The sequence below is a fragment of the Misgurnus anguillicaudatus genome, chromosome 8 (genome assembly GCF_027580225.2).
Source record: "Misgurnus anguillicaudatus chromosome 8, ASM2758022v2, whole genome shotgun sequence".
Classification (NCBI taxonomy): domain Eukaryota; kingdom Metazoa; phylum Chordata; class Actinopteri; order Cypriniformes; family Cobitidae; genus Misgurnus; species Misgurnus anguillicaudatus.
In genome coordinates, this window is record NC_073344.2 from 7,301,753 (window position 1) to 7,327,215 (window position 25,463).

General features: G+C 37.7%; 1 protein-coding gene and 1 long non-coding RNA gene across 3 annotated transcripts in view; both read right to left on the reverse strand.

The window, feature by feature from the left end:
- raver2 (ribonucleoprotein, PTB-binding 2) overlaps positions 1 to 25,463 on the reverse strand; it is a 112,430-nt gene that overhangs the window by 29,277 nt on the left and 57,690 nt on the right. Inside the window, exons 4-7 of one of the 2 annotated variants that reach the window (XM_055212596.2) lie at positions 9,883 to 10,074; positions 2,598 to 2,718; positions 1,636 to 1,718; positions 743 to 841 (exon numbers count right to left, since the gene is read on the reverse strand). In XM_055212596.2, the coding sequence (XP_055068571.2) occupies positions 743 to 841; positions 1,636 to 1,718; positions 2,598 to 2,718; positions 9,883 to 10,074 (495 nt within the window). Of the gene's footprint in view, positions 1 to 736; positions 842 to 1,635; positions 1,719 to 2,597; positions 2,719 to 9,882; positions 10,075 to 25,463 lie in introns of both variants that reach the window. The other variant, XM_055212595.2, reaches the window with a different exon arrangement.
- Positions 20,987 to 22,268, reverse strand: LOC141365953 (uncharacterized). Its single transcript, XR_012370910.1, has 2 exons — positions 21,990 to 22,268; positions 20,987 to 21,199 (listed from the first exon to the last, which is right to left on the reverse strand). It is a non-coding gene; the product is annotated as an uncharacterized lncRNA (long non-coding RNA).

Here is a 25,463-nt window from a genome sequence, read left to right on the forward strand (position 1 = left end):
TTTACACAATTTGATTAAAACCATGTACTGTATTATGCGTCCCACTTATAGTAGGTATTCACTTGTATTAAACACTGTCAAAAATAAAGGTACAAAGCTGTCACTGGGGCAGTACCCTTTAAAAAGGTCCTGATATGTACCATTTAGGTACAAATATGTATCTTTGAACTGCCAATTAGAGGTCTACACGGGTCCAAAAATTCCTACCCGAACCCGATCAGACCCGTAAATGTGCTACACTGAACCGACCCGGACCCGTCTGTTATTTAAAAGCTGGACCCGGAAACGACACGGACCCGTCTATTATTTAAAAGCTGGACCTGGAACCAACGCGGACCAGTCTATTATTTAAAATCTGGACCCGAACCCGTCCGGGAAGACACAGACCCGATTGGCAAATATTTTTTAGCTAAATGCTATTAATAAGTCAATAAACAAGTAGCGAAAATTAAACTTTTTGTCTTACATATACTGAAGATATTATTGCACATATTCTTAACTGTGTGCATAGTGTTATTATTCCCATAACCAAACATACATTAAAAATGCAGATGAGACCTATGCTTCTAATACTGCTTTTAAAAAATTAAAATAAATGTTTTTAGGAATGGAAGCTTCAGTTTTGACATTATTTTCAACAATATATATTGTAATACAATATACAGTTGTTAGTCATTACACAAATGGATTGATGTTTTGGTTATTTGGTTATTGAGAAACATGAAAACACACACACCCTCACATTAGTAACGTGCTTGTCTTTGATCTGTAAGAGCTGCTGTTGGGCCATCTGCATGTGGAGAAGATTCTGAAGAACAAGACCATTACCTAGAATGGCACTCTGCGAGAGAGAGAGAGAGAGAGAGAGAGAGAGAGAGAGAGAGAGAGAGAGAGAGAAATTTGGTTAAAGCAGTACTTAATGGATTTCTTCTTCTAAGCTATTGCTTTACGTCTTCGCCCCAACATATCAACATATTACACATTATTAAACTTAAAGGGACACTCCACATTTTTTTGAAAATATGCTCATTTTCCAGCTTCCCTTGAGTTAAACATTTGATTTTTACCGTTTTGGAATCCATTCACCGATTTCCGGGTCTGGCGCTAGCACATTTAGCATAGCTAAGCACAAACCATTGGATCTGATTAGACCATTAGCATCGTGCTAAAAAATAATATCATTGCGCATCCTGCAGCCATGTTACTGCAGCAAAGTTCTTGATTATTACCCCAGAATGAGAGTATATAGTTCCTAGCCATATGTGCCTTGAAAATCGCAACTTTTAATTTTCCGTCGGTCTTAGTACATGATGTAACTACAGAAGAGTCAAGATTAAAATAGGAAAAATATCGAAACACTTTGGTTATTTTTGAGCGTGATGCTAAATGGTTTAATCAGATTCAATGGATTGTGCTAAGCTATGCTAAAAGTGGTAGCGCCAGACCCGGAGATCAGCTGAATGGATTCCAAAACAGTAAAAATCTAATTTTGGGGGAGCAGGAAAATGAGCATATTTCCAAAAAAAGTCCCTTTAATATTCAGTCTTTCTTCAATAATAAGCATTTTTGGCCGTTACAATCTAAGATGGATGGATGGATAGATATACACAATCTTATCTTGAGAGAAACAAGTACCTGCTGTGCTTTTCCCAACTGTAGCAAAGCTGCCGTGAGCGGTGGGCGTAGGAACGGGAGATTTTGAGGTCGACCAAACTTTCCTGGTGGGAAACCACACATAAACAAAGCGAAAACATGTGAGTAAACAATTCAAAACAAACCCTCAAAACAAGAGAGGAGGGGAGCACGGTACAAATGACCGATATTGGCGGCCCACGATTTCCTCGTACCAAAATTCCAGCTTGGCTATAATAGCCAGTTGCTCCGGAGTAGGTAGAGAAGTTTAACGTTTAATCATGTGCTATATTTAGGTTTGTAATTGTGTGTTCTCTTTAAGCTCCGGCCTCCACTTCTTCCTCAGCTCAATTATTCTTCTACCCAATGAAATGTTCATTTTAATATATGATTAGGCTTTCATCAAGAGAAAAATCTGCTTAGAACTGGTGATCACCGCTCCGCAGTGAGCACGCACACGCATATGCAAACACATGGGGATATATAATTTCAACTACAATTCCCTCGCAGAACGTATTTTTGATCGGTTTGGTTCAAGTTTGAAGAAGTACATTTAAGTATTCATGAATATTCAAAAAAGTTTTTGCCTAATGTCACTTAAGAGACACTTAAGAGGTAATGTCTGTCTGTGTGTGTGTGGAATAGAATATAACAGTTTGTACAGTATAAAATGCATTATGTCTATGGAATAAAAAAAACGGAAAAGCTAAAAAAACATACTAAATGGTAGTTTTTCATAGATTAAAGACTGGCAACAGGTTTTTGTGACATTGGGGTTAGGGATTGGGGTAAGTTAGGGGAATAGAATATAACAGTTTGGACAGTATAAAATGCATTGCGTCTACGGAGATGTCCCCGTAAACCACATACACCAACGTGTGTGTGTGTGTGTGTGTGTGTGTGTGTGTGTGTGTGTGTGTGTGTGTGTGTGTGTGTACATGTATGCGTGAGAGAGTTATCCATACCTCCTCTTTTGCTGGAAGGGTAGGGTCTCATAAGGACCTGGAGAGCAGCAGGATTGGTCATGCTGTTGAGGAACTGGGCCAGATTGGGTTCAGGCAGCAAGCCTTTCTTATTGCTCAACATCACATGAGACACAACATAGAAACATCAATTGCAACATTTTAGTTCAAGGTTAGAGAAAGGGTCAAGTGTGTAACCAAAGCCCCTTTAGAAAAGCCACGCCACTCGGTCGCCATGTTTGAAACGGCTCCGGGCACATGTGTAATAATAAAACATTTGTATATAATAGTAACACTGAACTTACTTAAAATCTATACATAGTAGCAAAGATATTTTATCCAAGATCAAGTACAGGTCTCTGCGGAACACAAAAGGGGCATTTCCCGATTTTGGGGTGTTTTTAGACTGGGAATAGGCGGTTTTAACCATCAATCAAAAAGTATGGAAGCCCTGAAAAGCCATACATCATTCGATTTTTACACCTATTTCGGTTTGAAGACGCCCCAAAATTGGGAAACGCCTCTTTTTGTTTCGCAGAGACCTCCTTCTCAAAAAATGCATTTGGGAATCGCCCACTCAATTAGAGCCAATCAGACAAAGAGATGGAAAAACACCAATTTCAGTTTGAAGACGCCCCAAAATTGGGAAACGCCTCTTTTCGTTCTGCAGAGACCTCCATTCCGAGATGCATGACTGCTGTTGCTTTGAATAGGGGAGATTGCAACGCCCAATATGTCCGCTCTAGTAAAAAAAGTCCAGCTTTCCAGTAACAAGAGCCAATCATCAATCATTTGATGAAAATGTATGAAATCCCCTTGGGGGGGACTTTGTACAGACTACCGAATGTTTGTGCATGTGCAGTGTCTGACAGGTTTTGCAAACATGACGGCTCAGTGATGCGACTAACTTAAAGGACAAGTTTGGTATTTTACACTTAAAGCCTTGTTTTCAGATTATTTATGATGAAATAGAACGGTTTTGACTGAAATTTCGACATATCTGGCTGCCACGAGAATTTTCGGGTGTTTGTTGTTTCACCTCCCACCTCTACAATGGGTGTATAGGTGTCCTGGAACAATCCTTCCTAAAATGGATTAAACTTTCGTTTACAAAGAAATGAAACTCACCGAGCGGTCAAGGGTGTTCACAGACACGCTCACACAAAAATCGCTGCAAAATACGGATTCCAACAGGTTTTATCGTAGTTTTTGTCCAACTCCATTGACTTGTATTAGATGTGCTGTGAGGTACGGTATTACTCCGTGCTGGGAACGTTGTTTGTATTCTTGTAATTGGCAAAGGTGGATAATTGCCACTACCTGGGCTGGAGTGTATATAATTCAAGCTCTCAACGGAAGAATATATGGGTGTGAGGCGTTTGAAAAAATAGGTCCACAAGTTTACAACGAATGCTAAAACACCTTTTGGAAAGCATCTTTTGCGGCGATTTTTGTGTGGGCATATCAGTGAACGCCCCTGGCCACTCGGTGGGTTTCACGTCTTTGTGGACGGGGGTTTGGTGCATTTTGGGAGGGATTGTTCCTGTGCACCTATGTAGCCATTGTAGGGGTGGGAGGTGATACAGGGAACACCCGGAAATTCTCGTGGCAGCCGCATATATTGAAATTTCAGTCAAAACCGTTCTATTTCATCATAAACAATCTGAAAACAGGGCTTTAAGTGTAAAATACCAAACTTGTCCTTTAAGAAGACATTAATAGTATATAACAGTAATATAAAGTGGGACACCAAGTACTCCAAAGAAAATCAAAAATCTTGGTATTTCCACGAACATGAATAAATGAATCTATTTTATTTCCTTGATGTTTTTTTTCCATCTTTCAAATCTGGTTGGGTGGTTAATGACACATTTTTCTGTGGTGTCCCAAACTTATTTAATATCTGACTTTGGAGTGACTTTAAGTTTTATGTTTGCTGCCTACATAAAATACACCAAATTTTAATAACATGAATGCAACAAATCTGACATAAAATTAATATTAATAACATTTCCAGGCTCAGTTTCTGGGCCCAAATAAACATGTTTCCCACCAATTACAGTTATCCACACATACATACAGTTTATGCCCCGGCTGTGAGTGGGCATGTGTGTGTATCTGCTGGCATGGTGGTGGAGGGGATGCTTGCAGACATGCTAAACTCCTGATTGGATCTCTGATGTCTGCTAGAGGTATGGATGAATCCCAATCACACTCCAACTCCATCTGCTCGCTACTATTCCCTCACCCACACAGACAAGTACACGTGTGCATGCGTACTGTGTGGTGCTTTTATACTGTAAGAGCCAATAATGTAACCACAAATTCAGGACTGGTGGAACGAAAGTGATCATTTAAGAAAAGTCTGTATTAGTCATGCACAAATCAGAATAATTACAGCTCTTGGTGAATCAGCAGGCAGGTGGAGTATGTGGAGAGCGTCTGTTTGAGGATAGCAGAGCCATTTCCCATCATGGTCCCTTGCTTTAGATGGATTAGCTGTGAGTGCTGATTCTGATGTATGTGCTTCCAAAGATCCTTAAGCTGTAACTCAAATGCTTTATTTTTTCTAGCATAATCCAAATCTACATTCTTTGAATCTACATACATTGAAAAAACATCTGGCGGTAGATAGATTGGGTCCTGGATGCTGATTGGTCAGCTCTTAGTGTTTACAATTTTCTCTTACTTTAAATGTCACTGTATTTTCTAATGGAAAGATGGCATTTCATGCCTCAAAACTAAAATTTTGTAATAAACAACAGTGTCTTTAATGTATTTAATATGTAGTAACCCTTGTATTAAAGTGTCTTGGGTTAATAATGCAAAAAGTCATGGGTTCGATTCCCAGGTAAATGTATATTTTGTAATGCACTGTAAGTGGCTTTAGATTAAAGCATTTGCCAAATGTAAATACAGTCATGTAAGGACTCAGGGATGCCTTGTTAAAAAGGCTGAACTATCAATGTTAATGACAAGAACTGTGACATAACAGAGGCAAAGCAAATCCAGTCAGCCTCACGTCTCATCGAATATGACTGATATAACCAGCAGGCACGTATGTTTGACGGTTTCGCATATGACTTCCCACAGGGTTGGATAGTAAGAACAGCTACTGCAGGCACTTACAAGTCCCGAAGCAGCACTAAATAAATAGCGCTGCACTCACAAAAACCCTGTCAGGCTGAAGGGAAGACTTGTGGCCTCAGTCTGTGTTTGAGTGTTTCAGACGTAGAGAATAAAGTGATGCTTGCGGCTTAGAGGGGTGGACTTCCTGAGAAATGTCAACTCGCATTTGCTCTATCTCGCTAAAGATTTTTTGAGGAAAAAAGAGGAAGACAGAGAAAGAGGCGAGAGAATAGGAGCCTAAAATGTCTCTGCTGAAAAGACCAGTTTAGACCAGAATGAATTTTTATTGGTTGGTTTTATGTCGGTTAGTGCTGGTCTTGCTGGTAAACCAGGTCAAGCAGCATGGATTTATTTATTTTATTTTTTAAAAGATGATTGACAAAGAAAGTTTTCCTGGTTGAGATAGCCTACCTGGAGGGGACACCAGCACACCCTCCCATTCTGCAAATCCACATCTTAAGTACTGATAAACAGCAATACTGGTCTTTTAAACAGGAACTTAAAGGGGACATTTCACAAGACTTTTTTAAGATGTCAAACAAATCTTTGGTGTCCCCAGAGTACATTTGTAAAGTTTTAGCTCAAAATATTAAATAGATAATTTTTTATAACATGTTTAAATTGCCACTTTGTAGATGTGCGCAAAAATGTGCTGTTTTGGGTGTGTCCTTTAAAATGCAAATGAGTTGATTTCTGCACCAAATGGCAGTGCCGTGTTTGAATAGTGCAGATTAATGGGCAGTATAATCCCCTTCTGACATCATAAGGGGAGCCAGATTTCAATTAGCTATTTTCCACATGCTTGCAGAAAATGGTTTACCAAAATTAAGTTACTGGGTTGTTCTTGTTCATATTTTCTAGGTTGATAGAAGCACTGGAAAACCAATTATAGCACTTAAACATGGAAAAGGTCAGAATTTCATGATATGGTCGCTTTAAAGATAACTAATTTATGACTTTTGGTCCATGTATGTTTAAGTCAACTAGGCATAAACAAAAGTTTGGTTCTGGTTGGTTGTCAGTTTAGGTCATGGGTCGGTAGGGAATTTATTTTATTTATTTGTTTTTTTTTTCAGTGGCAGCAAGGGATAGGTAGAAAATTGTTAAATATTTAAATTGAATAGCGGATATATTTGAGGTGACTTTGGCTATATTGCGTGTTTGTCTCACGCAGCGCAGAGCCACATCTCCACGAATTATCTCTTTTTAATGGAGTGTGTGTGTGTATGTGTGTGTGTGTGTGTGTGTGTGTGTGTGTGTCAGTGGCGTATCCAAGATTGTTTTCATGGGGGGGCACAAAGGAGCCGGTACAAATCTTAGGGTGGCACAATTAAAAAAAGTATTATGCTTGAATCTAATGGTCAACAGTTTTCCCTTTGCTTTTAATACTACTTGGAGTGTAGTTATTCTTATTTATTACTAGTATATGATTTACAAGAGACAAATAAAAAACTGCAAATAATTTAAAGATCAGATGGTGGAATAGTATTCATCTATCAAAGAGTTGTATCAATCGATCAATGTTTGATTTGTGTAATTAAAATACATTATTTTATTAAACTATACAATGAGTTATATCCAGTGTTATCCAGTTAACATACTGTAATTAGACGGGTGACATACACACTTTAGTCCTTAACACGTTTCTAGTCTTCTATTAAGTTTTCTCGACGTGGGCCCCATTCTTAACTCTCTCTCTCTCTTCTACAATGTCAAATGATCCTGCGTGCGCATTCTTGAAGTTCTGAGTTTTTATTTGAGCTGCATAATTTCAACTTGTGCGAAGACGCGTTTAAAGGGAAAAGCACGTGTTTTCGTGCCAATTGCACCGCCCAACTCGCGTCACTTGCAAGGACGCTTTTGATTGCGTCTTTCCATTGACTTTGTATGAAATCTACTCGCGCAAATCGTTGAACTTGCGTTTGGTGAGTATGCCCCATAATGAATGGAAACACATAATTCCCTTCACGTCAGTAAATAACGAAACGCAATATGTGGAGGCCGGTGTTGAATCTGTCCAACTAGAATTAGTCTAACTTATGTATGGGAAACACTGTATGATATAAAAAATATCTTACGTGAGCCTGTGGCTAAAGTATAAAAGTGGAACTCTTTAACAAATGTCATAATACCATAAATTCAAATATTATGATTCACTTACGGTCAGCAAAAATGAGCCTTGGTTTGTGCTCTCTGGAAGTGAAAAGCCCACTTGCATGTCGTTGTTCAGCTCGTCTTTTTTGGTCTGTACAACTTTCGGCGGGGGCAAAAGATTACGTTGCTGTGCACGAAACAGCATCTCGAATGCACACCAAAAGTTACCAGTGCTTTCGTAAGTGACGACAACGATGTGTGAACAATTGTGTTAACGACCGTGCATCTCCCTTGTTTGTTAGCATTGCTGGAGGACGTTGCATCGCGTGCTTTACAAAAACGGTGCTGTACTAAAAGGTAAATTATAGTTTGCCTCAAAATGTTTCATTTGTGTATTAATTTAATGTGTATTATTTCTTCCCCAAGCTCATAAAATAAATTTGGGTCGCACATAAATTGACAGGGTCGGTCGGAAACCTGAACCAAACAATTTTTTTTATGCCCTAAGTCCAAAAATACTGACTACTTATCACTTATCATGCAAGCAGGGGTATGTACATATAAATGCTGGGTTGTTTGGGTCACTATTGGACAGAAGACACTGCTGGGTTAAAATGACCAAACATGCTTTGTTGTTTGACCCAATGGCTGGGTTATTGTTAATCAACCATGTTGAAACAACCCAGCAGTTGGGTTAAAACAATCCAGCAATTGGGTCATTTTAACCCAGGAGTGTGTTCTGTCCAATAGTGACCCTGCCCTGGGTTAAAAAAACTCAGCATTTTGGAGAGTGTGATTTCTAGATTGATGCACCCCTCATCGATTCTGCAGTGTAAACAATACTTTGCTGCCTTAAATTTTTTTGTTGAATGAACTCGGATTTACAAGTCATTTTAACTTACTATTATTTATCTTGACTAGAGATGAGTTGTTATAACTACAGGTGAGTTGTTATAACTAATAAAATTAAGTTGACTTTTCTCAACTATATTTTATAAGTTGTGACAACTCATCTCTGTTGACATGACTTGTAAATCTGAGTTGATTTAACAAAAAATGTTAAGGCAGCAAGTATTTTTTACAGTGTGCATACTTCCAGCTAGCCAAACATGTGAGGTAAACCTATTTCAATTCAAAATGTTTATTTCTATAGCGCTTTTACATTTTTTGCATTGTTGCAGACCAGCTGTACAAAAACATATTGTGGAATGACCAGACAATAATTATAGATATAGTGATAATAGAACATTATAAGAAGCACTACCTGACATATTAAAGGGGACATATCTGACTTTTTCCACGTTTAAGTGCTACAATTGGGTCCCCAGTGCGTCTATCAACCTAAAAAATGTGTAAAAGATCAACCCAGTAACTAAGTTTTGGCAAAACAATCTCTGCAAGCATGTGAAAAAATAGGTAATAGAAATTTGGCTCCCCTTTTGATGTCAGAAGGGGATAATTCCGCCCCTTAACTGCACTAGCCAACCACGGCACTGCCATTTAGTGCAGAGATCAGCTCATTTGCATTTTAAAGGACACACCCAAAACAGCACATTTTTGCTCACACCTACAAAGTGCCAATTTCAACATGCTATAATAAATTATCTATGGTACATTGAGCTAAAACTTCACATACATACTTTTAAATAAAAAAAAGTCTCGTGAAATGTCCCCTTTAAAGAACATTGCTGGTACCTTGCTACAGAGAAAATAAAAGCCGTATACAAATAAGCACACTTACATGCTAAAATACTGTACATTGGGTAATGTTCAACACCACTTCCTGTTTGTATTGTGTGATGCACATGTCTTTTCAACAGGCAGCTGGTTTATGTGGACCTGTCTACAAAGATAGCCCCTGCAGTTTATTTCAGGCCTCGGAAACGCAACGGAGGTCTGGAGATGTTTGAAACAGCAGGGTTCCAATGAATACTGTAATTAAACTGCCAGCCCCGCTTTTTCACACATGCACGTGTGTGCGCGGTGATGCGGGAATGCTAATGTGAGCAAAACACTCATTGCTTGATGTTTCACGATAAAGACAATTTGTGTGTGTGTTACTCACCACACCCTGAGCAGCGATGAGGGCAGCGAGCGTGCTGCGCCCAGAGGTTCCCGGAGGACAGAGAGACAGGCGAATCTCCTGACCCTGAATCAGCTGTCTGTCCATCTCTAGCAAAACAGCTTCAGCCTGCTCCGCCGTCTCGTACTCCACGACAGCGAAACCTCGGACTGGACTCCCCTCATCCTGAGCCATCTACAGCATACACACACACACGGGCACAGAATGTTTAGAGCTCAGCAAATATAAGTATATAAAATCACACTTAGTGATCAAAATTAAAATTGCATGATGCATCTTAAATATTGGAAGCAAATGGGTGATCCTCGCGAAGTTAGACTAAGTTATGAGGTGTCATGAAACATTTTGATAAAAAAAGTAAATGCAAAGTAAGAGTATCAAAATAAGAAGCATACAGCAAACATCTCTTCATGTACTATTTTGCACATGATTTCAAATGACATCATACAAACCAATTTTGTTGTTTTTTCCACATTTAAAAGGAAATTTTTCATTACCGCAATGTGTCCATGACTGGATTTGGGTTCTTTGACAAGGAAATATTTATAATTAAAAAATCTAAAAAATTAAAAGCTTCAGTGCATGTTATACTATAAACATTTACAGTAAAGAAACATGTGGTATTTGGTGATCATTGGTAAATGTAGAGACAACAATAAGAAATATTAATGTGTCCAAGACCAATTTTCTCATCCTCCGCAACAATTTTCAATCATTGTTTAAGCCCTCAATGAACTAACATTTAAAAAAAAATTAGTTGGAAGGGACATAATTGACTGTGACACTCAAGATGGCTACCAGGTAAGCAGTTCTTATTTTTTCTGTCCAGATAAAAGTTGAAATTTTGTTTGTCATCATAGTATCTAGACAACTTTTTAGTTCTCATTACTGAAACATGAGTTTGTAAATGCATATATTTAATGTAATATCATGTTGCGGTAATGATAATCTAAAAAAATTTAAATAATTCTATAGGAAATATTTTTAAATCCTCTAAAAATAATGGTCATAGTAAGTTCAGACCTTAATCTTGTATGTGCAAAAAATAGGCTTCAAGGGCTTTTTAAAAATTCTGATGCTGGACACCTTCTAAATCTGGATTTCGTGAGAATCACCCAAATATATCTACACATTTAAAATATTAACCACACTGTCAAAAGAAAAAATACAAAAGCTGACATGGTAACCTTTAAAAATATCTTCTTATGAACCTTTATGTACCTTTGAGGTACTATTATGCACCCTTTAAGTAGAAGGGTACCACCCCAGTGACAGTTTTTGTTATCTGAGAGTGTACATGCATTGAAATATCAACTCCACTGTGCGGAGCCTTAAGGAACCCATTTATTTGGCTTTGATTTGTGGGGTGCCTGCAACCTTCGTTTAAGATTTTTGTCTACGACACACGAGTAATAAAACAGTATTAGCATTCCAAGCACGATTTTGATATAACAATGGAAATGAAAGTTGAATTACTGAGTACTGTTTCTGAAAAAAAATTCCTTATGTATTTATACAGTGGTGCTTCGATTTAGCATTTTTGTAATTACATCCCATGTTCTACTAATTACTGTACATTACCATTACAATAACAATGGATCTTAACAGAATTCCTTACACGTATTAGACACAAGTATTACAAGTGTCCCTTTTGCTTTAATGGAAGCTGGCACAGACTCTACAAGTTTGTGTAAAACCCGATGATCCATGTTATCCCAGCATGAATCGAAAACCAAGAAGTCTTGTGCGTGTTTAAGCAGTAAAGTAAGTTAAAGAGTCATAAAGAGAATGTTATAAATCAGAGCCTAATGTATATCCACTAAATCAATGTAGTCTAAATGCCGATTCACATTTCACGTCTTTTGCTTGCGCAAATACGTCCGCAGTCAGTTGAAAATACTTTAACTGTTCAGAATGCCGCGTCGAATATGTGTTGGAAAGGTAAAGGAAAGCGCCCCGGTCGCTTTTAGATGCGAAATGTGAACCGCCCCAACACTGAAGTCTAAACATAATTTTGAAGAATAGTATAGTTGAGTTGTAATTAGGACGGTACAATCACTGGTACCAGACCAACATGATGATAAAGTTTGTTTTATAAAAACTATAGTTACACAGCTCTAACTATAGTTGACAAACCTACCATGACTTGACAACAAAACACTATAGTAGCTTCTGTACAGTATAATTACTATACTTTATAATTAATATTATACATCTTTGCTAAGATACAAACGGCCATGAATTGTTTCAACTAAAAATGTCAGGTTATTTTCAACCCACACTGGATCAAAAAAGTACGGAGCCCTTCTGGTCACCCCCTGGAAAAAAGAAAACAATCCGTGATCACGGTTTTGTAATTCGTCCCCTCAGTTTATAAACCGTACTCACGGATTATTAAACTGTTCCCTCAGTTTTACAAACCGTGCGCTCGGATTAATAAACCGTACACACGAGTTAACAATCCGTGCTCTTAGATTTGTAAACCGTACCCTTAGTTTTTGCAATCCGTACCCACGAATTTATAAACCGTGCGCACGCTTTTGCAATCTGTTCTCACAGTTTTGCTAACTGGATTTGTAGCCCCTCCCTCATTTTAGAAATCGCTATTCATTCTTATTCATTCTTTCCAAGTTTGCTATTAATGTTTGATATTTTCGGAAATTAATAAAGTTTAAACCGTGTTAAGCTGTTTTATACGTTCCTAACTGGAAACGTGCTTTAATATTTACGAAATATTTTAATCGGATGCTACAGTAAGATATCTTTGTGTAAAATTAACATATGTTATTTAGATTTATTCATCAAATAAAATAAATATTTAACTAACAAATGATTTCTACATATCCTTAATATTTTAATCAATATATTTGAGAATGCCACACTTAGGCTTGCTATATATTTTCGTTTTTAATTGCTCATTTCAAATTCATATTTTATGTATTTAACATCAGCTTATTAGGTAAGATTAAAAGATTATTAAGAGCTGCACAATTATATACATATAAGTTTTATATACATATAATTCTTAATTATTGTAAATCAATATTATTATATCTGATTATCAATATATTTGAGAATTTCACACTTAAATATTTACACGTTTTAAAACTTATAATAATAATTGCTCATTTAAAATTAATATTTTATGTATTTAACATCAACATAACATCGACAATCAAACATTTTTACATTGTAGCCTTTTATTTGAGTAAATATAGGCAAACAAAGTAGATCACGTGTTAATTTAAAAATCAACAAAGCAAACGGGTTTTATTCAGCAGCAGATGAAATTGTGTCTTTTGCAGACAATAAACATCTCCGAATCTCCTCAAAAATCCTGGTAAGTGTGGAGTATGAGTAATTACATTTACAATATAGGTGCAGGATTCTGCTGATCCACCTGTCTGGAATTAAGAAGTGATTCTGCAACCTCTCAGAGTTTATTCAGCTCATTGTATTTGTAACATGTACTGTTTGGCATTTTTGGAGTTTCATGATGACTGTAGAGTTATGTCATGTGTAAATAAATGTTCAATAAAATAATTGTGTACAATTGCTTTGTTCATCGTTCATAAAGGATGGTATGAAATAAATTCACTTTACATTAAGTAAATTCAACTCATTTTTTATTTAAATAAAATTAATAAAAAACAGCTACATCTACTTAACATTTGCAATTACTTATTTTTACTCAATTTTATTTTTAATAGGAAATCAATTTAATTATTGTTAATACCAGATTTAAAGCTTTCAAATTTACTCAGTATTTGTAAGTATAAAATGTTTTACCAAAAATTGAATAAATCATAGTAAATGTTTTACAGAGTGTGGCTCATATACCCGCTCATTGTGCATTAAAAATATGACCAGAAATTGATTCTTTTACACACATTTCAAAGAGCACAGCTATTTTAACACTTTGGTGACCTAAATAAATACGTACAATACAAATAGTCACGATTATTCTAGCAGTATTTGCACAGAAAGCTGTTACCCAGTTAATATAACAGTATAACTTCAAGTATTCAGATAAAAAAAACTTTACGCAAGGACAAAGACAATATTTAATTAAAAGTACAAATTTTAAGTTTAAATATTAATAAACTCCAAACTTATCTGGATTTTTTAAAGAGTTTCTCTCATGTTTGTCATCCCAGAAGTTTCCTTTGATGATAATTTTCTTATTGATCCTTAAATTAACATGTGATCTACTTAATTTCTAACTACTTTTTTGATTACATTAGCTCAGAGAATAAACATAATGTAAAAATGTTTCACCAAAAAATTAAGTAAATCATAATAAAAGTTTGGCATGAAGTTGATGTTAAATGCAAATAATATTGATTTACAATAATTAAGAATTATAGGTATATAAAACTTATATGTTTATAATTGTGCAGCTCTTAATAATCTTTTAATCTTACCTAATAAGTTGATGTTAAATACATAAAATATGAATTTGAAATGAGCAATTAAAAACGAGAATATATAGCAAGTCTAAGTATATTGATTGAAATGTATAGGATGTGTGGAGGTCATTTGTTGGTTGAATACTTATTTTGTTTGATGAATAAATCTAGATGGCATGTTGATTTTGCGCAAGGATATCTGTTTACTGTAGCATCCGATTGGAATGTTTCCTAAATATTAAAGCACGTTTCCAGTTAGGAACGTATAAAACAGCTTAACACGGTTTAAACTTTATTAATTTCCGAAAATATCAAACATTAATAGGAAACTTGGAAAGAATGAATAAGAATGAATAGCGATTTCTAAAATGATGGAGGGGCTACAAATCCAGTTAGCAAAACTGTGAGAACAGATTGCAAAAGCGTGCGCACGGTTTATAAATTCGTGGGTACGGATTGCAAAAACTGAGGGTACGGTTTACAAATCTAAGAGCACGGATTGTTAACTCGTGCGTACGGTTTATTAATCCGAGCGCACGGTTTGTAAAACTGAGGGAACAGTTTAATAATCCGTGAGTACGGTTTATAAACTGAGGGGACGAATTACAAAACCGTGATCACGGATTGTTTTCTTTTTTCCAGGGGGTGACCAGAAGGGCTCCGTAAAAAAGGGATGACCCCACTCAGTACGGTTGTAAAAAACACATTATTTTCCACATACTGTACATTTTTGTAGCTTCAGATATTCTGCTTTCCTCAAATGCTTTGATTTTGTACAAAACTCATCGATTTGAAAAGCGCCGTGTCCCTAATTGGCCAGCTAATCTGTACATTGTGATTGGCCTGAATACCTCGGAAATGTGACGCTCCTTACCATGTTTGAAAGATTCGGTCACAATGCAATGCCACGGGTGTGCATTATTTTCAAATAATTCAAAGACCCGGAGTCAATTTGCTCAACATTGCTCTGGTGCCAATTTTTAAGACATTTGACAAGTTAGGTGTGCGGTTTACAGGAAAATAATCAACACCCATGGAACATTTTTCAGCCAATCAGAATCAAGCATTCAACAGGCCCGTGGTATAACAGGAGTTAATTTACAGGCTGTTAGTCCAAGCTGGAGGAATTTTGATAATGTTGGTCTTGTCTACGTCAACAGGCCCAGGAAGTAAACTGTTGCTTACAATCCGTGTGTTTGTTGTAGTCCAAGAAAAGAGATTTACGCTGGAAACGATAACTCGCTTCATTGTTTACTTTGGGGTTTATACCTTTTGCATTGCATATCCTAAACGTGTACTTATACACACTTACACACCAAAGGAAATGTATGAAATCATGAATCGGACCATGGTTGCTCTTTAAATCACATTCAAATCTCACAATCAGAACTAGTCAAAAGCCAGGCAGAACAAGATAGTACTTAAACATTTTTAAAAGAGTCCATACTTAAAGATTTAATGAAGGCAGTTCAAGTCGTTGAGTGTTTCATTAAGCAAAGACTATAAACATTAACGCTCAATACAGGCACTCAATACAGGCACCCATCAGGGGACCCAGTCCTAAACAGAATAAAAACAATTCCCTTTAAAATGAATAGTCAATATTTAATGTGAGTGCAGATTACTTCAATGATTTTCCTCAGACGCTTCATTCATTTCTTGTGTATGTGTGTAAAACCTTTAACTGTACTTCTTAGGCAAAAACACTTAAATGTAATTTCCTATTAAAACCAAACAAGCAGCTAACCTTACTTGCAAATAGGCTACAAATTCTCTAATTCCCATTACAATTACCAGCCAGTGTTTTGAATCTCACTCTTTACGAGAGATCACACAGGGAATCAGGAACATTCACAAGATGAGCCTGAGCAAACACACACTCCAGATGCGTTTTAAGGTGCAGCCTTTCATCTACGTGCGTCATTTCTTTGAATTGGCCCCTGCGGAGAGCAGCGGTGCTTCATCAAAACATCTTCACCAACTGTCAGGGATTGATCTGTGGAAATAACTCGGCTACCTATCTTTCCTCACGTATGCTCTCTAGTTGCTGCTGGGATTAAAACCTCTCTAATGATGAATAATGGTCTTGGCTTTTAAGGCATGGCTCCAGACTAACATATAAGAAGTTTGACAAAAGGGGACCTCTGTTTGTAAAAGTAAATGTTCTCAACTTTAGGTGTTCCTGCAGATCAACTACTAGGACATGCATGTGTCTCTGAAATGATGCATGTTCTTATAAAAAATTTACTTAGCCTGAATAAGGCATAAGTCAAATGTATAAATGTGCATTTTAAATACTTAAATTCTAGTTACGACTTTTACACAATTTTTTCTAATGCTGCATTCAGACCAGATGCGGTAGAGTCATCAAGTGCGAGTGATTTCAATGTTAAGTCAATGTAAAGACGCATTGAGGCGTCTGGTGGTCTCATGGCATGAATTAGACATTTAGCGCGATAGACGGGATTCCGCCTCATTGGCCCGAATTGAGCGTTGCTGCAGGAAACGCGTGAGTTAAAAAATTTGAACTTTGGCGGAAAACGCGTCGTGTTAACCAATCAGGAGCTTGCTCTAGTAGTGACGTGATTACAGGAAGCGAGTGGCAAAAGCCCCTCCCATGACGCAAATTTCCGCGTGAATGTCTCGATGACTAGAATTTCAAGCGCGGCTTTCACGTGCGAATGAAGCGCGTAAACTCAAACTGTTCAAGCGGCACACTAGACACGGTAGATGCGATTTTGACACCTCAAACGCGGCTGATGTGAACCCACGGTAAGTGTACGAATGAAGTTATATGCATCTTAAATCTTTGAGAAAAAATGAGCTACAGTATAGAAAGAGAGAGCAGGTGAAGGTTGAGGGTTTCTAAGAAATGAGGAGGTGGAAGAAATTGGTCACCTATTGGCAGTTGGATGGAAATGAGATCCCTCAGGAAACATAGAGGGAGAAAAAATAGAAATAGAGAGCGAGTTTGGGTGAGTTAGTGAATGAATGAATAAATGAATAATGTTAGTGAGAGAAAAAATCAAAACAAAATGAAAGAGATGACATGCTGATTAAAGGACAGCCACATTAAAAGAATCATACACTTTTGAACCCTACTGTACAAACATACACTCAGGCTGAGATGGTATAAAATATGCTACAGTGGCCTGGATATTTCTTTCGCGCTGTCACACACGCACACGCAGCATACGCCCTTGGCAGTAATAAGTGGTGCGGTACGTCTCGGAGGAACCTGGGCTTATCTGTGCCAGTTATAATGCAGTCAGGACAGTGTATGTAAAAGTCTAAATATAGAGAAGGGAAGCATTTGTCATTTGGATAAGTGTCAAACTGTGGTGTGTGTGCGTAGTGTTTCAACACTAACGGCAAATACACACCATTATCAATATTTACCTATAAAAGGCAAATTTTGTCGCTCAGCAGTTGCTTTTTCATAGCTCAGGAGTTTGGTACCAACATTAGAATTAGTCACAACCAGATTTGCGTGCTAGTCAAGACTGGTTAATTCTGGTTAGTGATTGTCTGATTCTGGTGAACCAGCAATCTGTCTGATTAACCTAATTAATTGGTTGGTACCAGCATTCAATAATGGGAACAAAAATTAATGTATGCTGGTGACCAACAAAGCTTGGCTTTTCTAACATGCTTATTCATTCAGGATTCATAAATTAAATAAATGTATGTTCACACAGAAAACTGTGTTCGTACAATATATAATGACATGCTTGTGCATGACCAATTAGTGCATAAAATAATTTTAATAAACCTGCTGGGCTACAAAAGTGATTTTCTATTTGTCTTAGGTTGTTTGATTAACGTTAATGACACAGACTTAAGTAGGTTAGTTGAGGTTACTGTCTCTTTAAGACCAAATAAGCACAGACTGTTTTTTACTCTCTATATACACTTAAGACATAAAGAAATGTTTTCTTTAGAAAAAGAATACTGTGAAGATCATTTTGTTTATATGTGCCCTGTCAAGAACAGAAAGATTTGTACGCTTGCTTTTAGGAACGCGTCTCTCCGATGTGCCCTATTGAGTGCACTTAAACCCGCACGCGCACACACAGACGAAGGGGGAATTCCAAACTGCGCACATAAACGCCCCACATACGTTGTTTTTTATTACTCTATTAACAAAATGTATGTTTATGTCCCACAGTATAACCCCTCGTTCAGACAGCCAGCGACATTATCGCTGTGTGTCGCTTGTCTCTTTCAATGAGGCCTTTCTAAATCTGCTTGTGATAAACAAATGAGTACCATCCACTCCAGTAACTGACGAGAGAAGGATGACGTGAACTCCACTGCTTCGTTCTTATTGGTAGTCGCTCCCGAAAATCGCTTGACATTTGCATAAAGTTAAACTTTTCTTAACTTTCTCGCGTCGCTGGACATGCCCATACGGTCGCCAACGGTCACTGTCGCTCGTGTCGCCGGAAGTCGCCAGGTTTCCATTGAAATGAATGAGATCGCGTCGCTCTGCTACTGCTTGTCGTTGGCTGTCTGAACGAGGGGTGAGACACAGTAGCGCAACTCTCTCTAAAGTTTACACATCAAGAGTTCTGATCCGTCACAGCACTACACATCTGTGCAACTGTGATTGTACTGTAGCCTATGTCAGCATTGCATTCTCATCCCAACTCACCAACAGATTAATACTTACTCGCACATTCAAACGTAGTCAGAGAAGTACCTCATCTTCTTTCCAATGGCATGAACGTTGCGAAATAGCAGTCACATCCTCTCAATGAATCACTCAATTCGCATCAGTGATGTGCGGATTGATCCGAAATGAGCAGGTGCCTGCGGTCACTCGTCCTTACTAGACATCCAAAAATATTTTTAATGATATTCGGGGCGCGGTCGGTCGGGTCGTTTAAAATTAAGATGCAAATTAACTATTTTAAACAATTGCGGGTGTGTTAGTTAACCCCCAGGGGTCCAAAAACGCGGGGACGCGTTTTGACGTGTTTTCTCCTTATCATAGCAGAATCAACTTAAAATACTCCATCATTAATAATCAAACACTTACGTGTTTGACATCATTTGAAACTCTGAAGGTTCCTCTTTAATTAGTGTACATTTACAATAACAAGAGATCTTTGTGTTTTTGTCAAATAAAGAAAATAAACAGGGTGCTCATTCAAACATTTCTGTCTCCGCCAGCTGTCTCTCAAATCACGTTACAAAAATTAGTTGAAACTCCGCGAATACTCGTCACACAAACATAATACACATATCCAAAGAAAGCCTGAAATGTCTACTTTTAAACAAGCTAATTATTATCAAAAACAAATATTTCCTGTTTATATAATCTGCATTGAAGTAAAGAGAGTACCGTTTTTCCTGGCTGAGCTCATTATCTATAATGCGGTCACGCCCACACGCTGTTGACATGGTAATGAAGAGACGAGCAATACCGCTATTATCCACCAGGTGGCGCAGTGCCTGCTGCAGACGCGTCGAAAGGGTTTACGATAAAAGAGACGCTCGCGTTTGCCAGATACTTGCATAATCTCATGCGTAATCAGAGTTTACTGTTAACTCTTTCCCCGCCATTGACGAGATAACATGTCAATTAAGATAAAACGCTTCCCTGGCAATGACGAGAATTTCTGGCTTTCCGCAATACCGCTATTATCCACCAGGCGGCGCAGTGCCTGCTGCAGACGCGTCGAAAGGGTTTACGATAAAAGAGACGCTCGCGTTTGCCAGATACTTGCATAATCTCATGCGTAATCAGAGTTTACTGTTAACTCTTTCCCCTACATTGACAAGATAACTCGTCAATTAAGAGAAAACACTTCCCTGCCAATGATGAGAATTTCCGGCTTTCCACAATACCGCTATTATCCACCAGGTGGCGCACTTCCGCAACTTATACAACCGGGAAGTAGCGCCTCACGTGAAAGAGAAAGAATCCCGTGTATGTTTTAAAGATTGCTCTGCATCTCTATCAAAGGTCCTTCACAAAAATGTAATTATCTCAGCTTTTTGCTCAAAATTGGGTGTTTTTGAGGAAACCTACCTAACTAATAAAGGTGGGATGAAACTTTTTGTTTGTTTGTTTGAAAGCAAAGGGTTTGTTCTTTCATTTGACATATTGTTTGTTTATATGTTTAAAGAAGAAAATTTTCTGGAAGGCATTAACCCTCTGGGGTCCGACCATTTTGGGACACTGTCAGAGGTTCTGACATGCTCTTACATTTGGTCTTTTTTCAGTTGCTTTAAAACATAATAATGGCAAGTGTCTCATACCACTGTGTTCAGCACAAACTGGGCTAAAATATTATATGAGGTACATGTATGTACATGTTTGTATTTTTGAGAGAAAAAGGTTTATGCGTGGTTTTTAAAAAAGCTAAAATTTTAAGTCACTGATATAAGTCCACAAAACCCATACTAAACATGTTTTAACAAGACTTTCCTGAACAGAATCTAGTAGTCTAGAGTTTTTTCTTTAAAATGATGTGAAAATCATCCTGCCTACTCATTCACATAAACCAGTATATTGATTTAGAAATTGTAAGACACTTTTTGTTTAGAGGGGCCGTATGCGAGAAGGATTGATTGGCAGCTAGCAAACAAAGGCTCGCATAATGAGCTGCATAATGATCTGCATAATGAGGGAGGAGGGAACTACAGTAAAGAATGTGAGGACAAATGAACATGTTTGTTTGAGGTTTATTAAGAAGTTAACAATATAATCAAAATAGAAATGAAGGTCAGTAGGACCCTATTCAAAAACTTAACTTTTATAAGAAACTGATAAACAACAGAGCTGTAAACTTCATGTGGCTCATGTTACCATACAACTTTATGTCCAAAGAGTGTGAATATGTTTTTCCACTTCATAGTTTACTGATGAGAGGGATGCAGACCTGTAAGAGAGTTATGAACAGCTGTTAGCATAAATTGTCCACAGAAATACCCTTACATACATAACTGATGGGTAAATGATAGCACTTGTAACGGTGGTCGCCTAAACTCAATATACTCAATATACTGTATAAAAAAACTTGGCCTAGGCGGGTTTCGAACCCGGGTCTACCACGTGGCGGCCTAACGCACTACCACTGCGCCACCATTTGGTCACGTGATTGATGTCTTTCACACACCTAGGTAGACTTGCCAAGGTAAATTTATAATAAAAAAAAGGCGAGTCTCCGTGTAAACAACGCGGAGCTCATAATAAAACGGTGTCGCGTGTAAAGCGCAATGTATGGAATGCATTGCATGTAAACAATATCATATTACAGCAGACCCCCCCCCCCCCCCAGTGCAGCATTACTCAAAGTTGCCATGAAGGATACGAAAGTGTCTACTGTACAGCATGTAACAATGAAATCTGCCATTACGTGATCACGCGTACTGGTTTGTAAATAAGCATGTAAACATGGAATCTTACAGCACACACTTAAAAGACACAGCAGTGCAGCATTACTCAAAGTTGCCATGAAGGATACGAAAGTGAATAACTGTGTCTAACACTGTACAGCAAACAATGAAATCCGCCATTACGTGATCACGCGCAAGTTACTCGTTTGTAAACAATGCGAACGTTTTTCAAATCCGAAGCGTGCAGTCTGTTAAGGTTGCTTATGTAGGCTGAACTGCACAAGCCATAACATATTACATGATAGCAAATATAAATGAAGACAAATGACTTACAGTTTCTTCAGGAATATATCCGCCTCCATTGCGTCTTCCATTGTTCTTCTTCTTAGGTAACGTTAAAGATAAACGCTTCTCTTCCTCAATGTCCAGACATAAATGAAGATATTCCTCACGTGTGTGTATAAAGTTTATAATCCAAACATGCGCTAAAGTCTTTAAATCTTATCAAACATTACGCTTTGCTCTGCTGGTTTGAACAGCTCGTCTCTTCATTACCATGTCAACAGCGTGTGGGCGTGACCGCATTATAGATAATGAGCTCAGCCAGGAAAAACGGTACTCTCTTTACTTCAATGCCAATTACATAAACTGGCAATATTTGTTTTTGATTATAATTAGCTTGTTTAAAAGTAGACATTTCAGGCTTTCTTTGGATATATGTATTATGTTTGTGTGACGAGTATTCGCGGAGTTTCAACTAATTTTTGTAACGTGATTTGAGAGACAGCTGGCGGAGACAGAAATGTTTGAATGCGCACCCTGTTTATTTTCTTTATTTGACAAAAACACAAAGATCTCTTGTTATTGTAAATGTACACTAATTAAAGAGGAACCTTCAGAGTTTCAAATGATGTCAAACACGTAAGTGTTTGATTATTAATGATGGAGTATTTTAAGTTGATTCTGCTATGATAAGGAGAAAACACGTCAAAACGCGTCCCCGCGTTTTTGGACCCCTGGGGGTTAAACTTTAGTGAAAATCATGAAAAATGCTGGCGCTGGATGGCAACTTTTTTTTTTTACAAACGCTGGCGGGGAAAGAGTTAAGGGAGTGTCTTGCGAGTATTTTGTGAACGTGAACGTCTCTTTTATCATAAATATCATAAAAATCTAGACTTATTTTCTTAGGTCATTTTGCTCATCAAGAAAATGCATCTTGATTTAAAATTTTTTTAGATATTTGTACTAAAAACAAGACAAAAATACTAAGAAAGTTATTTTTTGTTGAGAACTGCTCTCTCCCGCCCTTCTCTGTGCATCCTGCAGGGCACTTGACACAAATCTGATACAATAATGACACTTCATACAGTAAGTGTCCTCTATTACACCTTTTAGTGTATGAAACATTTCACCAACCCTGTTCCTAGAGATCTATCCTCCTGCCTATTTTAGTTCCAACACACCTGTCTCAAATTTTTTACGGTGGCACTGAAATGCTTGATTTGCCAGATGTGTTTGATTGTGGTTAATCTCCAGGAACAGGGTTGGTGACCTCTGGTCTAGACAGTCTGGAGAGGCCGTTCAGGCTGTAGGGTGTTAATGTCTTTGTGTTATACCGCTGTGTATGGATGCAGTCAACCACCAGCTATTTCTGACCTCAAGACAGCAAAATCAAGTTATTTTAAACGCACACTAGCAGCATAACCAAGATCATAAAGCACTTTATCAAAAGCAAATACTGTGTCTAAATGTCTGCATGGTTTGTTCCCTCTGGCTCAGACATGCTTTATTTCATATAGTAAATGGTTGACCTTTGAGAGTGATGCAGAGACCCCAGTGGGATTCTGGAAAGGTAGGGGGCACTGAGAAGTATCAATGAAAGTATAATGCCAAGGAAGAGCAGGAGTACATATAATTCAACCTTATGTAACATGGCATGAGATCTACTGTATAGTTCCATTTTGAGGCACTTTTAGGGTGTATGAGAAAATCATTCCCATAGCAGAAAAAAACACATATACCTTTAGATATGTGCTATATGGTTATTGGAGGTCAAGTTGATATTTATTTCATCACGGAAAAGCTATAATAAAAACATTTCACCAAGACTGTAAGAGCTATAGGCCTTTGGGATCTCATAAAGAGCTGTACTATATGTCACCAAGTACTGTACATCAGTGTTTCCCAACCAAGGAGCCGGGGCCCACAGGGGGCCTCAGCAGATTTCCAAGGGGGCCTCAAGATGACTTAAAATTATTAAAAATTGGACAAAACAAGCATTAAAATAAGCTTAAACAAGCAAAAATGGCCATTTTAGTAGCAAATATACATCTGTCTAGTCATGTCAAGTTCTATATAATTTTATGTGAAAACAATTGAGTGAGTGGGGGGCTTTGAAATGTTTTTGTGTGCAACTTGGGGGCCCTGAAGTGAAAAAAGTTGGGAACCACAACTGTACATGGCTCTAAAATCATAATCAAGTGTATTGTACATGACTTTCTGGTTTCTAGATATGACTAAGGTTTTCGCAAACAGCCCTACCACGTCTCCCATACCCCATCCTCGATTGTTTGGATAAACAGGAAATACAATCCAAACATATACATCTAGATCAGGGGTCCGGGGCCCCCAGGGGCCCCAGTTTTATAACATTTTGTAAAATACATTAATTTATCATGAATTCTGTGAAATTAAACCTAAAAAAAATAAGACAGCACTACTTTGTATAATTTAATGTTTTGTTTAATTAAATTGTGAAGTTTTAGAACTGTTTTTTGTCATAATTTTTTTTTTGGGGGGGGGCGCGAAGGAATGCACCATTCACAAAGGGGGTCGCACGCTGAAAACGTTTGAGAACCACTGCTCTAGATGAACCAGAAATCATTTAAAAAATTGTGTTCTTTCCTACTTAAAGTTGTCTCTGCAGTTTGCATACTAAAATGATACAGTACAATGAATTTTAAAATAATATACACTCCTATTTTAAATAGACAGGAAAAACTCCTATACCTGGGAATTAAAGGCGGGGTGCATGATTTTTGAAAAGCACTTTGGAAAAGGGAGTCAAGCCGAGTACCAAAACACACTTGTAGCCAATCAGCAGTAAGGGGCGTGCCTACTAACCAACGTTGTTTCCTGGGTTGCGTATGTGTGGGGCGGTCTATCAAAAGAAGGTTCAGATTCTATTGGGCTAGGGGCGTGCTTGTTTAGGTGATTTCAAATATCAACATTGGCTTTCAAAGATCACGCACCCTGCCTTTAACTCTTTCGCCGCCATTGACGAGATATCTCGTCAATTAAGAGAAAACGCTTCCCCGCCAATGACGAGATTTTCCGTCTTTTCGCAATACAGCTATTATCCACCAGGTGTGGCATTTCCGCAACTTATACAACCCGGAAGTAGCGCCTCACGTGAAAGAGAAAGAACTCCGTGTATGTTTTAAAGATCGCTCTGCATCTAATCTCTATGAAAAGTCCTTCGCAAAAATGGCATTATCTCAGCTTTTTGCTCAAAATTGGGTGTTTTTGAAGAAACCTACCCATGTTTGAGAGCTGATAAAAAGAGAACTAATGAAGGTAGGATGAAACTTTTTTATGTTTGAAAGCAGAGGGTCTGTTCTTTCATCTGTTATATTGTTTGTTTATATATTTAAAGAAGAACATTTTCTGGAAGGCATTAAACTTTTGTGAAAATCATGAAAAATGCTGGCGCTGGCTGGCAACTTTTTAAAAAAATGCTGGCGGGGAAAGAGTTAATACACAAAACCTCGAAACGAAGAAATTTAAGCAGACTTACACTCTGGGTTG